This window comes from Haliotis cracherodii, unplaced genomic scaffold, assembly GCF_022045235.1.
Source record: "Haliotis cracherodii isolate W230 unplaced genomic scaffold, xgHalCrac1.p SCAF_3, whole genome shotgun sequence".
NCBI lineage: Eukaryota > Metazoa > Mollusca > Gastropoda > Lepetellida > Haliotidae > Haliotis > Haliotis cracherodii.
In genome coordinates, this window is record NW_027266286.1 from 49,016,013 (window position 1) to 49,034,084 (window position 18,072).

The window sequence follows — 18,072 nt, forward strand, 5'->3', positions numbered from 1 at the left end:
ATATGTTAGGTGTAGGGCATTCACTTTCTCAATAACACTTTTTGTGTTCATTATTTTATTATGGCCGTCTTTCAACTTTGGTGTTTCGTCAGTTCATTTCCCTTCCCGAGGGGGTGCCGAAGTATTTGCTGATTTGAGTGGCGACAGTGTTGCCGTACAGTTTCAGGATGTTGCCTCCCTAGGATACTCATTCTTAAACTTATCCTATCTCACACTATGCATTTCTCTTTCTTCTTTCGATTCTGAGTGGAAACCTATCAGAAATATAAGTTTCCAGCTTCTAAAGTTAATTAACCCTGTCATACCTCACATCGCCACGGTCACCTCCCAGATCTGGGTCATGCGAGCTATGCATGCTGGTTGACCTTCTTGCACTGATCACGTGTCTATCCCAGGCAACTCATTCTGTTTCAAATCGCCACGCAGTGGTGACGTGTTGTTACATGAATCCATTTGGGGGTTTTCTTTTTCGCTTGCAAGCGATCTTCATATTTTTGTCGTCTAATTGCCTTCAAATTTACTTATATCCCTATTTGGGATAGTTATTCTTCATAATGGAGGAGCAGTCCACACGGAGACCTGTCTGCACTTTGTGCCGACGTGTTTTCTCTCCGTCTGACCCTCATGCCCAATGTTCGGATTGTCGTGGATTGTGCAGTTTTTGAGAGCGGTGCTCCGATCTACCAGATGAATCCTTCAAACTGTTCCTGCATAAATGTCGGCGTCGGGTGTCAGATCGTCTCTCTGAGACGAAAGCCAAGAAAACACCGGTCAAGAAAGCCAGATCGGCCCGATCACCCTCACCGGCGGGCAAGAATACTAGGGATCAAACTGGTCCCATGATCTCGTTAGACGATGAGGGAGTGTCTGACTCTTTTCTCACAGACGACATGTCTAAGGTATCCACGAATCCACCTTCAAAAGCCGAACCTACCGTCCACATCCCGAGACTCGGACATTCGACGAGTCCTCTCGTTAGACACGAGTGTGGATGACCGGCTTACGTCAGCCAACGTATCGAACCCGACCGAGTTTCGTACATTCGACTCGTCGTGTTCTACGACTAAGTGAGGGATAAAACACGTGTTTTATCTGACTTATAAACCGAAAAAAAGAAACTTAAATCAACATTTATCAACATGTTTATGTTTCCAACATATTTTCCATGAACTTTAGGAAACGCTCCTAAAATATCTGTTGCCGGTGTACGGATCTTGAAAAGGACATTCTAAAAACCAGTGAAGCTTAACAATACCTCTGTAGCCTCGTGGTACACTCACTGGGCTACTGATATGAAGGTTGCGAGTTCGATCCTCGGGAATATAAGGAAAATATTTGTCATTTGATTTCACATATCATTACATTTTACAATCTCAACGGAAGTTATGTTAATAAAATACCCAGGACTCTTACTTAATAGCGATCCTAATGAACAGGTTTATAAATAACGATGAAAATCAAGGCCCCGGGTCTTCGACAGTAAGTCCCGTGTTTTCTACGCAAGTAAAACCTCAAGTGGGTCTTTCTCAAGTTTGGAGAAACCTAACGATCAATACAAATGAACACTCTGAGGTTAATAACATGGAGTTCGCTCCTGTTTTACCTCCGGAGGGTACACATAGCTATAGTACTGGTACCTCGGTCAACCCTATAAGTTCGGTCCGTCGTTCGAAATCTCCCATACGACGATCTTCGAAGGATCGATCCTCCCAAGACCAGGAGTCGTATGACGACTCATCGGATCAAGGCTCACGAACCTCCCATTCCCGAGAGGATTCACAAGACGATAAACATTCGTCCGGGGAATCGACTAGCAGCGACATTCAGTGCATTTTATTCAGTGCAATCATCGGGGGATCGGCATTCAGACTGGGACCAACGGACTTCTCACACTCGACAACGAGATGATTCACCGAACATCCCACCATCGAAGGTTCCTCGTACTTCCGAACCTCGAACCTCCGAACACCGAACCTCCAAATTTGGACCCTCGAACCTCCGAGCCTCCGAACCTCGAGCCTACGAACATCGGGCCTCCGAACGTCGAACCTCCGAACCCCGAACCTCCGAACCTCCGAACCTCGAACCTCCAAACCTCGAACCTCCGAACCTCCGAACCTCCGAACCTCGAACCTACGAACATCGGGCCTCTGAACCTCGAACCTTGAACCTCCGAACCTCGAACCTCCAAACCTCGTACCTCCAAACCTCAAACCTCCGAACCTCGAACCTCCGAACATCCGAACCTCCAAACCTCGAACCTCCAAATCTCGAACATCCGAACATCCGAACATCGAACCTACGAACATCGGGCCTCCGAACCTCGAAACCTCGAACCTCCGAACCTCGAACCTCCGGACCTCGAACCTCCGAACCTTCGAACCTACGAATATCGGGCCTCCGAACCTCGAACCTTGAACCTCGAACCTCCAAACCTCGAACCTCCAAACCTCCAAACCTCCGAACCTCCGAACCTCCGAACAACGAACCTTGAACTCCGAACCTGGATCCTCCGAACCTCGAACCTCCAAGCCTCGAACCTCCGAACCTCCAACCTCCAAACCTCCAACCTCATCGAACCTCCGAGTGAGTGAGTGAGTGAGTTAAAGTTTTACGTCACACCGGCAGTATCTCAGCCATATAGTGACGAGAACAAATTGAAAGATAAATATCTGTCACAAAGGACAGTAAAACATTAGCCTGTTGTCACAGATTGAAATCTAAAAACTAACAAATTCAACACTAAAACTTCTAACCAACATATATACGTCAACTTAACATTTCATATTTTTAAAATACGAGCTATATACCACCAGTAACTAAAGCCAGACCACCTTATTGGGGACCGTGGGGACTTACGGTACTTTAGCTCCCTGCATGAATCCCCAACAGGGTTTAAGTCATAACTCTAGTCACTGGTAGGTGTAGGCAATACATAAATTAAGACACATTCAAAATATGAAATCTATCAAAATTCTAGTTCTCTGCAATGTATTAAATATTATGCGGATTTATGTGTCACTGTCAGGGGACAATAATTTTACTGAACTTCAAGCACATTAAATGCCACAACCAGAATAATATAAGTTATCAATTGCATCTAACTAAGTTAAAACTGGAGGATCTTCGCCTTTCAATAAATACTCGTGAGTATAACGACTGTGGACAATGCCACATCGTTGCGGAATAACTTCATCATCCTTGACTGGCAACCCAAGAAAGTATAGTCTATAGTTGGTTTTATCTGGTGAAGTTTGTTTGCACCTAAATGGGTATTCCACCTTGTCTGCATTAACTGCCTGATAAAATTGCTGATGGGTTTCCGGCCAGTAGAAAGATCATTTCATCATCGACGAGACAAACAGGTTTCATGTGAAAGTGGCACAACATGATACAATTCTAAACTAGACCTTATAGTGAGTGTGTGAGTTAGGTTTAACGCCGCTTTTAACAGTATTCCAGTTATATCGCGGCGTGTCAGCTTAATGTGGGAGGAAAGCCCGAAGTGATGCAGGTCTTCTCGTTTACCAGTTCGGTGAAACCCACGAGCACGGGCATGGTGCTGACAAACCTAGAAACATAATCGTGGCGAACCGGGATTCGAACCCACAAGCATAGGTCTCTGGCGTGCCCAAGGGACGCAACTCTGCACAGTGAATCGCGGCGTTTTAGAAGACTGGGCCACCCGTGCCCCCTAGACCGTATAAAGCTTATAAATGGTTCCTGAAGCATAATTAGTAAATGTTTAAATGTGGATGATGGACAACGATGATTTTGCACTAAATTGTTTGATAGGCATTAGCTAGAAATTGACCGATGACGAAGTGGACACAATTTATGGATAACAACTTCTTTCATACTGTTAAGGCGACGTTTCGGTATAGATCCTTATACCGTTGTCAAGCAAGACAAGTTAAATAAAACTGTCAAAGCAATAAACCATGCAGAACCGTAAACCGCCACATGAAGCGGTATGAATCATACATTACATACAGTGAACTACCTGAAACAATACTTTGTTCAACTCACAGCAAGCACCATACGAGTGATTATGAAGACAACTAATTACAAACCTCTCCTATTAAACCCGTTGTTTTACCCGTTGTTTATTGGACATAGGTCTAATTTTATAGAAGCGTGATACGATATTTAATCGTGTTGATATTAAGTTGCAATAGCAGTGTGAAGGGAGAAATATTGAATGCGCGTTACATGCTTGACCTGAATTCCTCGTTGGAACCTTTCTCGCGGGCTCCCTGACTATCATACGATACATTACAAAGGTCGTGCGCAAGATAGCTATTCGGGTAAGGGAGATAATCACTCACTCTCAGTGATACAGCTTGAATAATATAGGATGTACAGCATTGCAAGGTCAGTATGTGATAAAGCTCTATACTACGTCTATAGCTTAAGGAGATAATCGCTCGATGCGTAAAAGTTTATTCTTACAAAATATAAACCGTTTAATTTTAGCGAAAGGAGATATATTTCCCCAAAACATTTTTACCTCTTTTAAAAACAAAAATGTGATATTCGTGTCACTGGCGTCCGTGAGTCCACTGTTTCCCCCCGGTCCATATTTGAAGATGCTTTACACATCGTAATGAACTGACGTTACAGGATGAGATGAATTGCCATGCAAATTCCCCCCGTGTGGCTTGATTATCATGCTGCAGCAATAAAGATTTTACTATACAAACTATTCGAAATTGCTACTCTCGATAGATACGTCTTACGGCAGAGAGCACATCAATGTGCCATAGTAACACTGTTCCTCACATATAAATTAAAAACAAATAATGTTCTCACAAATATGCGATGAGGACAACAATGATCAGCACCAGAATACCACACATCACGGCTAAGGGTATCACAATATCCCTACTGTTGTCTGAAGCATTATTTGTGTATTGCAACCCGTTTAGCATAATATTTATACATGTTGTCTTGAGAATGTCTGCTGGCTTATGTTTCAGTTCAGGCTGCTGAACCTCCGACTCACCGTTTAACGTCACTGGGAACAATATGTATTACAGTGTAGCAGCCAAGTGTGGGTGTGAATAAATCTAAAAGTTATGAATGTCGTACACGATAACAGTTAAACTAAGGAACATAATCTGGGCGAATCTTGTGTTCGACTGCATGTCCATCGGATGCTGACTCATCTCTACACTGAATTTTACACTCACTTGATAACCCACTTGATAACCCACCCACCACCACCCTGCCAATGTAGTACTGTGTTAATAAAGTTCAGTTCAGTTAAATATTTGGAAAGACCAGTATTCACTGCTCGGGATATTCTCGTACAAAAATATTTTAACAAGGAAAATAACGTGTATTCACTTTATACAGGTGAAACAGTACACATATAAATATAGATATATATTATATTATATTACGTTATCTGCCCGACAGATTTGTTAAGGGTGTTCCTAAAACGCAGTAAACGTATTGTTAACACACATGACGAAATGGGTAAACGCGGATTTGTTATAATTATTGGGGGTATACATAAATTCAAATAGGGGAAGTGAAAGTGAGTATTGTCCACGTCAGAAAGGTTTGTGCTTCATGCACGTGAACGCAGTGTTACACCGTGGTCATGTTTGCACAGGAAAACACTTTCCAAATGACGTGTCCGTTTTCTATTCATGAAGATGTGGTATGGGTCGCAGAGCCTTTGTAAAGTTAAATTGGGCATTAAATATCTCGGAGTGATGTCAAGTTGATGTCCCGCATCGGGACTGGTTGTCATTGACGTGAATTTTGTCGATTTTATTGTGTCCTCATATGTTCTATTTTTGTGGTTATAAAAAAAATGATTGGATTACCTTACTATTTGTGTGTCACACATAATACAAATGCATTAACACGATATTATTCGGAATCTAATTTAGTTGAATGGTGTGTGCAAACAGAACGTTTTCAATAAACACAGCGAAAATCCAAGGATATGGTATTGAAAATGTGCGGGGATTGATTTTATTAATTTGTAAAAAGATAGGTTTTGACTAAGAAGTATGCATCCTTTGCACTTTTACATATTATAGTGGTTATATATATAACAATGGGAAATATCCAGGTAACAATATAGCCATCTACTACACAGATAAAAACACCACATACAGTTAAAATAATATGTTAATGGATACCAGGGTGTTCCATTCGGGGGACGAAGGATATTTGAAACAACCCATAGAGCGACGAATGCACCAGATCTCATGTTATATCTGGGGCAGTTTACTTCCCACGCTTATCTGTGTCTGTGTATAAAACATGTATAAAACGCGTAGAAATATTAGGAAATAACTACCCGTTGATAATGCCTACAGTTGTACAACATGTCATAGACGTGACGTTAATTAGAGAACGTCAATCGAATTTTAACATATTAAAATAGGATATCAAAATACACTACTGGACAAAATGTAGGACCGCGTGAAGAGAATAGAAAAATCAGTGGTTGTGACATGCATGGTTAACATCAAGGATGTGATGGTAAATAACGATTGTGACCCCAGTGTAAAGCAGCAGTAGAAAACCGGCCTCTAGCACATATCATATAGTATCAGTCTAGTATCATATGACCACTGATAAGAAGTTTGGATCATGTTGCTATGACAGTGTGGAGGAAGGTCAGAGATCATCAGAGTTTATCATTCTGTGTATATTATTAGTGTAATTTGGTTTAAAAAGGGAACCTGTTCATTTCACATTGGGCGTTGGATTAATTATACGCTATCAGGAAATAGCTATCGCCAGCTGTAGTTTATTTTCCCATTATTGTATCTCGATGGCAACATAATTTACTTTTATGATCCTGCGCATACAATTGTCTCTGTCATACGATATAGTGTTAGTGCTATTTACATTTAGATTGTAAACAATTGCTTTAGTATAACATCCTGATTATTTGTCGGACCTTTTATATACATAGACTTCATACTGTAATCAAAGGTGTTTATAGAAATATGCTCACTACGTTCAGCACAATGTCTTTCCTCCCATATTAAGCTGACATGCCGTGATATAACTGGAGTGAGTGAGTGAGTGAATTGGGCTTATCGCCGCTTTTAACAGTATTACAGTTATATCACGGCGTGTCAGCTTAATGTGGGAGGAAAGCCCGAAGTGATGCAGGTCTCCGACGTTTACCACTTCGGTGAAACCCACGAGCACGGGTATGGTGCTGACAAACCTAGAAACATAATCGGGGCGAACCGGGATTGGAACCCACAATCATAGGTTTCTGGCGTGTTCAAGGGACGCAACTCTGCACAGCGAATCGCGGCGCCTTAGACGACTGGGCCACCCGTGCCCCCTGATATAACTGGAATACATTGGCGATATCTTGCAGGTACATTGGCGATATCTTGCGGGTACTTTGGCTCTATCTTGCGGGTTTTTTGGCGATATCTTGCAGGTACATTGGCGATATTTTGCGGGTACTTTGGCGATATCTTGCAGGTACATTGGCGATATGTAGCGGGTACATTGGCGATAACTAGCTGGTACAGTGGCGATATCTTGCGGGTACGTTGGCGATATCTTGCAGGTACATATAAATTTATCATGTATAAGATTGTACCGCCTTGAACACGATTTCAGTGATATCACGGTGTGTCACCTGCTGCGGTAGGAAAGCCCGCAGTGATGCAGGTCTTAGACGTTCACCACTTTGGTGAAACCCACGAGCACGGGTATAGTGCTGACGACAGAATTGGGGCGAACCGGGATTCTGGTATGGTGCTGATATACCTAGAAACAGAGCGAACCGGGATTCGAATCCAGGATTATATATTCCAAGGTCCATGATACGCGAATTGCGGCGCCTGAGACGACTGGATCTCCCGCGCCCCCGTAATATAATCTGGTGCTCAGGTAATCTGGTTATCAATGCATATCACCACACCTTATCCCTCGCCATCTGTTTTCACACATTTAGTCGCGCATCTTTCACACTAGGTTCATAGTTTCAGGTTATATATATATAATTTTAAATATACATGTGGGGCCGGTGGGTTGGGAGTGGGGGGTGGGGTGGGGGTATGTGTGTGTGTGTTCTGCGATTGCTAAGAATAAGGTTAGGTGTTACACATGTTGTGATCGAATGTCCAAGAATAGCAAACAAATAAGGCGTGTCAGACTAAGGTTTGCTAGATATTCCAATATATCATGGTTCGTGGAACATTCACATACTTATTTATGGTTTTGAGGTCTATTCTCTACAATCATACATGTGGGTTTTATTGCATCAGTGGTTGACATTATTAAGAGCAACACATGTTGATGCAGGTATAATTTACTTCAGAAAGCAGCATCTATGAAATTACAGTTTTTTGGGGGGTGTAGCAAGCACAACTTCAGTTTAGTTCATGTTCCCATTACAGTTGACGACCATGTTATTTAGGTTGTTTGTGTGGAACCTAATACAAGATTCAGATACCAGGCGTTTCAAACCCAGTCAATCACCTTTGGTCATTGAGATACACTGTTGCAACCCGACATGGATCCATTCTCCGTTGGATCTATGAATAGTTCTAGAAGTGGCAGGTGCAATACTGGTGATATGAAATGGGTTTTAAGTCGCGTCCAAAATTATTGCTCTTATAAGTATGTGTGTGCTGCTTGTACTAGTCCAGACTGATGCTGATTAATAGTGCTAGCCCACTGAGATACCATGCCTGAGTTTAACATGAATACCCCACTCAGACACAGCAGACTCACCCCGAGCCCACCAGTCCTTGTTTTAGCCCCTTTAAAGTCAAGCGCCAGACAGGTTAACAACAAGTACCATCTTTTAAGGTCTTTTTGTATGACACGGCCGGGGATGGAACCCCGGACCTTCCGCTCTCAGGGCGGACTCTCTACCACCAGACCACGGAGGCGGTCAGGTGCAATACGTGATTAAGACTTAAACGTAATTCGGTCGGTCTGTCGGTCTGTCTGTCTGTCTGTCTGTCTGTCTGTCTGTCTGTTAATGCAAACGTTATCGTTAATTTCCGTGCTAGTCTGTTTTTAGGTGTGTTCACACTCCTAGAGGTCACCCTGGAATGCAACTATGACAACAATGATAAGCGCAGGTCACAAATTGGCGGTTGACTCACTCAGACATTGAGTAATGGATATTTTCCTTACATAGGTCTACGCTCCATACGTGCAACCATCCCTGATTCACACATTGTGACAACATTGCTGTAAGACAACATGCATGATGTTGTGATGATTCATGCGTAGTAAAGATAGTACTCCCGGTCGCGCTGTGTGAACGGTTGATGTTCAAAAACTGAGTCACCATTGCTAAAGAGACCAATTATCATCGGAAGCTTGAATTACATCTACACACATGTAGAGTTGTTGTTTGTGTTTTTGACTTTTAGGCTTTTAAACGTTTGGGTTTTGGTGGGTTTATTTAAAACACATGCATCAGCTGCCAGGAAACACAAAACATGTTTGAAATGTTCTGATATGTGGTATTCTCGTAACAAACAGTCTACACATATCGTATTTCTTTCTTAAAACTATCTAACATACAAGGAGAGAAAATACATGTTTATTTCTCTTTGTACTTACAAAGTATAAAAGACAGCAACATCTGTACAAGCCATCTTAACACAGATTTAGTTATTTAATCTTTGGTGAGACAACGCAAAATATATTTTGTCAGAGACAAATGTGTATGTCGGTTTGAGTCAACGAATATATACAAATAACGTGCGTAATATTCATCCTGCATCTGCGTCCCTTGTATATGTAAATTCGTACTTAATCAATTGGTTCGGGTGTGATAATTTACATTCATTCATCACTTATAATAAGCTGAAAAGCTGACGTTCATTCTCTCACTATGTATTACAAACCATCATTAAAGGACAGTTGTTGTATAGCCAGTAATGTATGAACGTTATGAAAACCGTTCATTTCAAAACGAAGCCAGTCACTCGCGAGTTTCCTTGGTAATGTCCAATGTTCTCGTACCATCAATCTCCTTCACTCGGTGAATTACGTTTAAACGAAATAATCCTTCATATATTTATATTGACCTGTATACCGAGGTACGAATAGCATTGAAACGTACTATGCTGTAAGCTGTTTTATTAGTACAGAACTATACGACACTTTGCCTGAAGGGGTACTTGGGTAAGGTACTCTTCAACCCAGTGCTGGCTTGCGAGGAGCGGCTAGAATCTACTGATCGGGATTACAGCAGAATATAACCCCACCGCCCCACCGCCCCACCGCCCCACCCCAGACGATACGCTTCTGTATGTGTCTTCTCAGTATACGTACATATGGGCTTTGCAACTAAAGATCTACGAATCTCTTATTTTCCTGCCACAGTAACCGAACGCGCTATGATTTAACTAAAATACTGTTTAACCCACTTCATTCACGTGCCTCGCTCAATGAAACCTACGCTCGCATCGCAGATATCTATACTGTAGAATGTGCTTGCATATTCCAGTTGATGTGCTTCATTAGGATTGCTTTCAAAGCTAAAGTGATTGTCCTCATAGATGAAATGCCGATTTAAACAAATGTCACAATTAGACATGATTACTGTCTTTGATTGCATGAAAATGATAACACGCACATTTAGGACACTTTTTAAACATGTCACAAAATATTATTTACACACTTTGCAAGTAAAATAATTTACCAGTACAATATATCCTTTGGTACTGCTATTTATCGATTGCGAAAATTGTATTCATAATGTTGATGTCTTAATGTACATCCCTCATCATCTGAATACGACTCTGAAAAACAGAGATGATACCCTTACATGTAAGGCGTGACAAGTCGTGATGATAGTTGTAATGGTAATAAACATCAAAAGATGTTACCATCGATGGCTGGATTGTCATCAACACAACACGTAAGCTTCATCACCATTACTAGTAGGCGTGTCAAGGTTTACACAAAGCTGTGGTAGAGGTCATTGGAAACCATGTCAACCTCCTCTTCTGCTTCACCCTGTGTAGTGATATCTAGGGTAGCCGAAGCAGACACTTCCTCACGCTCACCACTCTGCTCTGCAACTGTATTGTCATATCCAGAACTCTCATATATATCATTGTCAACCATTCCTTCAACTGCATCGCCCCTGATTGCCTCTTCTCTTTGATACAGGTCTTCGGGCATGCTATCTTCATCCTGATTACCGTCATCTGTACTTACATCAAGGTTCTCAGTAGTAGGAGGTCCTCCATTGTATACATCGTTTTCGGTCATATGACATGTGGAACCTGTACTGTTTCTTGAATCAGAGAGACAACTGTCCAGCGATTCAATGTGATCATTGATTGTTTTGATATCTTTGTCTTCATTTGAGCCAATCGAATTATCTGTTGTTGTAATACTGCCTGGCTGTTTGGTCGTAAATGTGGTGTTGTCTTTCATGTTTAATCTATAGCTGCGTGGCAATACTGTAGAGTACCTGTCTTGTACTCGGAGCGGGCTGGTTCCTTCTTCTGGTCTTGATTCTGTATGCAATGCCACATCCCCATTTCCAGCTACGAATTCTGGATCTATGATGAAATAATGTTGACTGTCGTCATTCTTTCGTATACCATTGTGATGTTTTCCATTGTCGACAGAGTTGAGCTCAAGATGTCTTCCAAAGCTACAGTTGTGGGGAGAAGTTACAGAACGGCGGATTTTACTATTGTTACACCTACAATACACAAGAACATGTAATGAATTGTTTGTATTAATAATTTAAACAAATGTACATGTTCATGATCATGTCTATATAGATTGATAGAGGACACGAGAATGCATACACACGAGTTATGTTGACATAAAAAAATAATCAGTTAGAATTCCTGAGTAATGCAGCTTACTAAACGAGTCTTAGTAAGATACCGCTTATGTTACGAGCGCATTTGAAAATGTAAGATACGTTAGGGCAATTTCGTAGCACGAAACATCCTTTGCTCGATTGACATGAGGACGACAATGCTAACGACTGTCCACTCCGTCCAAGCAGGGTTTTGTTCTCCTTTGCATGATAAAGTTAAACTTCGTAAATAGACGCGTAAATGAATGTTGCGAAGATGCTTCGACACAACGTTTTGTGTATTAGTGATGCCATGAACATTTGTAATGCCACGATACTTGCGCTGTTACAATGCAAGAGTTAGGTATACGCTCTATATCAAACGTATTTGTTCGAGAGTCCTGAGTCAAGTAAAATACTAGTATATCAAAAATACACCGACTGTTTAGATGTATGCATTGTGTGTCTATGCATCTGGATCTGGTATTTCGTACAAATAGCAGTACTTATCGAGAGTAGATGATCCATCTACAAGCTGCATAAAACAGATGAACAGTTCGACCGGCGCTTCCATTGGAATGACACTTAGCTTAGCTGATGCCAATAATAGTTCCGTCAGCGCGTAATGTTATTAAACACTGCTAAAACTGTTTAATAAAGGTGTATTGATATTAAACGGGTGAGTAATAATATTAGTACGTCGAATTACAGATTCCAAGGGGCGTACAAGGCAAAACAATGATGAAAAAGATGTATGAATGGATCACAGAAAATCAGGTAATCGTAAAAGGGTAACTAAGCATGAACTGCTCTACCTGCAATACCCGCCACTCACAAAATGTTATATCAGAATACATTTGAAATTGTTAAAGAAGAAATCTTCAATTTGCCCAGAAGAATAATAATCTTCGTCACATGATTGAAGGTGCGTATTATGAACCTACCTGCATAGGACAACTGCGACTACAACGGCAACTATGACCGCCACCACACAAACTGCAGCACTAGAAGCAGCCACGACAACCAGATCTGACATGTAAGTTTAGAATATAAATCAGTTGATCGTTTGCATCAAAGTGGAAATAAGCAGTTTGTAACGTTTTTCATACATTTTAATGTATATTATCATATATAAATGTATGCAAAATATACATGGATTTACCTCTGTCATAGATGGCTTGTTCTCATAATAATATGTTTGTTGTGGTCAAGGAGTTTATACAGTGCTTTGATTGATGATCATTTAGACATTGCGTATTTTTTTTATAAATCTGTTCGATTTTTGCAATCTTTTCTAATTGTGGCTTTACAAATGTGTCGCTCAAAGAAAATACTACGCTGATGCTTTTGATATACACATCGTACAAACACTTAGTGTAACTATAATACTAAGATAATTGATCAATTAAGTCATCATATCAGACTGGTTAACCAGGTAACCACGTTTACCTTTATCGGAACCATCTGTCGTTGACACAGTTGTACTTTGAATATCAGTTGTTTCGCCCAATGTCATTCCAACTGTTATGTTTTCTGTGATCACGAGGAAGGGAAGGCAAACGTTGTATAAAGGACACCAGTGCCCATAGCATTATTTCTTAAGTGGATTCATGGATTACCATTTAGATGAAATTAATGAATTTATAAACGGTCGTCATATTGATGCATGAAACGCCTTGAAACTCTACATTCATCTATAACACGAGTCATAACCTTTATAACCTTAAAAATGTACATGTCAAATATATCATACTATATTTACCTGCTGCAGAAGTGGTCGTGGGTTCAATTGTCATTGGAGTAATTGTTGCATTCGATGTCACTTCAACGGTAGCTGTGTCAATGGCTGAGACTGTATCTCGACCTGTGTATGTTGCTGTAGTAACTGCCGTGCAGAAGACGTTTCATAAACTGTTACGTTGATTTTTGGAACTGGACGAAGGTTTATTTGAAACTATTTTTTTCAAAGAAGGAAAATATATATATATGGAATTTGGGTTTCGAGCCTTCGGTCATAGGATGATACAAATGGCACGCTCTTAATTGAAACCTTTTGCCATATTAATATGAAATCACAGTGTAGCGGCCATACATTTTCCGAGTCCAATGATGGGATTCGAACCACGGAGCTTCTGATCCGAGGTCGGACGCCTTGTCCAAAATGACCTAAGAGGTTAACCCCGTCAGCTAGCTGACAAGGTAAGTATGTCATCTGTGGTATGACACTACGGCTGCCAAAATAGCAATTCTGCATCTTGTATCTAATATACAATACCTCAAATCTCGTCATATAAGGAGTTCTCTTTTTGAATATAAGGGGCGGTCGAGTAGCCTTGTAGTTAAAGCGTTCGCTTATCACGCCGAAGATCCGGGTTCGATCCCCGCCATGGGTATATTGTGTGAAGCCCATTTCTGACGTCCCCCGCCGTGATATTGCTGGAATATTGCTAAAAGCGGCGTAAAACCATACTCACTCACTCTTATTGAATATGCTTACCCGTGGCAGGAAGGAGAGTACTTGTTGACACAATTGATAATGTTTGCGTGTCAGTAGAGTGGGTACTTGTTGACACAGTTGGTAATGTTTGCGTGTCACTGGCGGCCATTCTTGTTGACAGGGCTGACAATGTTGGCGTGTTAGTAGAGAGGGTGCTTGTTGCCATTATTGGCACTGTTTGCGACATCCATTGATTTGTAACGCCATATAGAGGTGAGGATCCGTCAGACATAGGAACCAACGAGGTTGAAGTCGCCGATGTCACAATCATTCCTCCGTTGAAAGTTATATACATTCGACTTGAAGCTGGGAATAAAACATCTTTGAATAATTGTCAAGGTGGATGCCAACAGTCTTAAACCACACGTGCACGTGTTGAATCATACAGCCAATTGAAAAATACGATCGGGGTGTGTGATCTTGCTATTCAATACAACGGGTAATAAACATTTAAATTTAATAACGTAAAATAAGTTACTTCCTCACCTATACTCGCCTTCTAATTATCTATTAAAAGATAATACCCGATAAAAGAAAGTCATGTGATAAAACAACAGAGATATATAACTTATGATTAAATGTGCATAAACAGTAAACTTACCAACAACACTAATCCACACGTTTGATTTATCATTCCCTCTGTTAGTATAAAATATCCCGACTTCCGACAAATGTTCTGGTAATTTTCTGTTGTATAGGTTGGTGTCCACATTTGACCAGTTTTGACCATTGCCTGAAATGGTCAAGGTTCCCCCATTTAAACTTTGCTCAACCAATGTTACTTGAATGTCCTTTCCCGTGATCCTCACCACACAGCTGTTATTCATCCCAACACTGTACGGGTAGTCTGGCGAGTGAAGGTACACAGATTCGTTTGTGGCTGTAGTGATGGTGTCAAAGCCACAGATGTCCATACTATCTGCAAACAAGTCAAACGCTAGATAGAACGTGTCTCTGACATATTTTGATGTAACAAATGTTATATTTGGGATAACACTTTCTTAGTAAAGTACCTTTTGGGTTTGAGTACCGTCCGACTGGGAGTTTAACATACTAATAGCATTGCTTTGATTAAAGAAGTAGGTTTGACGGTCCTGTCGACATACAGACATGCACCATCCCTGTGACAATTCTTCTCCTTCCTTAAAACGAGACTAATGTGTCTTTGTTTGTCAGCACCATACCCGTGTTCGTGGGTTCACCAAAGTGGTAAACGTCTGGTACCATCTGCATCACTTCGGGCTTTCCCCCAACATCATGCTAACACGTCCGGAAATAATGTTCAAAGCGGCGTTAAACCTTACTCACTCACTTTAAACGAGACGGCAACATACTGAAGGCATAAGAACATTATTTATTTATATATATATCGTGATAAGTTCAGATGTGATAATAATTCACCCAAACATATAAACGTGACAAATACGATTAGACACTTTGATCATTGAGGGTAAAATGTATATATGTCATGGACACCATATTACCTGGATGAGATTGATAACTAATCATCTTAATTTATCTCAAAATGCTTACACAGAATTTTTATTAACAAACTTCATTTAACGGTGCGAGTAGTATTGCTTTTAAGCGCGATGGCTATAATTGGGGACTAGTCATTTAGTCATTAATTGCAGGGGGGTCGAGATTAAGGTAATGATTAAGGGTCATCATTAATGTCACATAACATGGGGGTCAGCAAAATATGATCCACTCCTAAGACGAATCTCACCGCCCCTCCCCTTGCATGTCTCACCATTGATGCACCTGTACTTTACTTCGGCAGCAGTGGCAGCAATGTTACACCAGTGAAGTGGAGACACGGTTTCATTACATGACTGTTGCCCATCGCAGTTTACGGACAAGCCATTTATGGAGGTCTGAAGGACCTCTCTACACGAGTTAGTTTGTAATCGACATGAGTTTGTGACTCCGATCCCATATGACTCTTCCTCTACGTGTATCCTTTCATTGGCGGAACACTGAAGTTCAACTGTCATTGAACTGTTTCGTACACAGGTCCTCCCATGTTTCACTTTAACTGCAGACAGAAATAACTATGCAAAAGCAATCTCAACGCAAAAAGGGCATGAGCATGTCCCGTATTCCGGGCAGTAACCGTCACACACACAATTTGCATGAAATAACATGTTTGTTTGTTGCCTGACGTGCACGCCGCCCAGCAAAACTCCTGCCATACGACTGCGGCCTGTAAATAAACCAGGCAATCAACCGGTGTGCCAGAACTTCCAATGACACGAAAGCACATTTACTGACTTTGTTGGTTGGTTTGGTTGGTTTATTGTTTAACGCCGCACTCAGCAATATTCCATCTATATGACGGCGGTCTGTAGATAAGGGTAATCCAGTGATTAATATCATGAGCATCTATCCACGCAAGTGGGATTGATGACATGCATCAACCAAGTCAACCCTATCCCGTTAGTCGCATCTTATGACAAGCATAGTCGCCTTTTACGGCAAGCATGGGTTCCTGAAGACCTTTTCCACCCCGGATCTAGATCTTCATGGACCACTGACTTTGTTGAGACTTAAAACAATGTGTTCATTTTGAACTACGTCTACTGTGTACAAGTGCAGAGATCTGCTGCTTATAAGTTGGTTGTTTGTTTTTTGTTTCACGCCACACTCTGCAATATTCCAACTATATGACTGCGGTCTGTAAATAATCGAATCTGGACTAGACAATCCGGTGACTGAGCATCAACCCATGTAATTGGGACACGATGATCATGCATCAAACAAGTCAGCAAGCCTGACTACTCGATCCCGTTAGTTACCTCTTACGCCTTTTACGACAAGCATTGGTTGCTGAAGATCTATTCTAACCGGATCTTCACGGGTTTGCTTATGTTCGTTTATCAGCACAGGTGGCAGTTTTAATGTTTAATGGTAGTCGAGAACCACTTGTCACAAATTGATTTCTTCATTTTCTGGAGTAAGAGTGACAAAGCCGTATGCGACAAAACAATATGCTGTGAAACTTTGCGTGCCAGAAATGTCTGATCGTGCGTTCGAATCCTAGTTTTGTCCTGCATATGTTTCTATTCTGTTTCACCACAACCGTTCTCGTGGTAAATGTCTCAGACCTGCATCACTTTAGGTTTTTCGTCCACATCAAGCTGACACGCCGTGATATACTTGTAACCGAATCACTATTCAAAGTGGCGTTCACTCACTCTTCATTTACTTTCTTAAAATAAAAGGAGTCAAGCATACTCGAAACTCGGAATTACGTATCATCTGTTCCTCTTGACAATTATAGAGATCATACCCATGTAATCAATTATCTAATTAATAATGCCGTACATTTCATTGTCTACATGGATTCTTTAAAAAAACATATTTTTCAATATGAATACTCACCATTTGAAGGCGAAATCAAATACACAAAACAAACGAATACTGCTCCCTGAAATACAAACACGGACTGCATAGTTAGTGTGCTTTAGGTCCAAGAAGCTTTACAATGAGTGTTTTGTATAGCTCCGTCAAGCATTAACCTGGAAGCTGTTGTTCTTTTGAAACGTCCGCATAGAACTGCAAAACTTCATGCGATGTAGTCACAACATCTTCCTCCGTGGCGTTGGTTTGTGTCCACTCTTGTAAGCCTAGGAAAACCGCCACGACGAAAGTCCCAAAATATATTACACAAATAGCATTACTTTTGTATGATACGAGAACATCCACTTTATCATTATTGAAATCAGTATGTAAACACTTGTCTAATAACATTAATCCAAGCTCCAGAGAACTGTGTATTACGCGT

At 41.0% G+C, this 18,072-nt stretch overlaps 2 protein-coding genes across 2 annotated transcripts; one reads left to right on the forward strand and one right to left on the reverse strand.

Annotated features, from left to right (window-relative positions):
- Positions 1–1,726: 1,726 nt before the first annotated feature.
- LOC139475499 (variant surface antigen E-like) lies at positions 1,727–2,494 on the forward strand. Its single transcript, XM_071258696.1, has one exon. It carries the CDS (start codon positions 1,727–1,729, stop codon positions 2,492–2,494), a length of 768 nt encoding a protein of 255 aa, XP_071114797.1.
- Positions 2,495–10,309: 7,815 nt separating this feature from the next.
- LOC139474812 (mucin-21-like) lies at positions 10,310–18,072 on the reverse strand. Its single transcript, XM_071257936.1, has 8 exons — positions 17,670–18,072; positions 16,039–16,323; positions 14,887–15,204; positions 14,286–14,591; positions 13,551–13,673; positions 13,238–13,321; positions 12,733–12,817; positions 10,310–11,683 (listed from the first exon to the last, which is right to left on the reverse strand). Exons 1-8 carry the CDS (start codon positions 17,737–17,739, stop codon positions 10,924–10,926), a joined length of 2,031 nt encoding a protein of 676 aa, XP_071114037.1. The 5' UTR covers positions 17,740–18,072; the 3' UTR covers positions 10,310–10,923.

Bases quoted from the DNA above. Each gene is read 5' to 3' on its own strand.
- LOC139475499 (XM_071258696.1), top strand. From the start codon at position 1,727: ATGACGACTCATCGGATCAAGGCTCACGAACCTCCCATTCCCGAGAGG.
- LOC139474812 (XM_071257936.1), bottom strand. From the start codon at position 17,739: ATGCAGTCCGTGTTTGTATTTCAGGGAGCAGTATTCGTTTGTTTTGTG. The intron at 15,205-16,038 runs GTGAGACATGCA...ACTTGTTTGCAG, and splicing joins AAAGTACAGGTGCATCAATG to ATAGTATGGACATCTGTGGC. The intron at 12,818-13,237 runs GTAAACGTGGTT...CTTACATGTCAG, and splicing joins GACAGATGGTTCCGATAAAG to ATCTGGTTGTCGTGGCTGCT.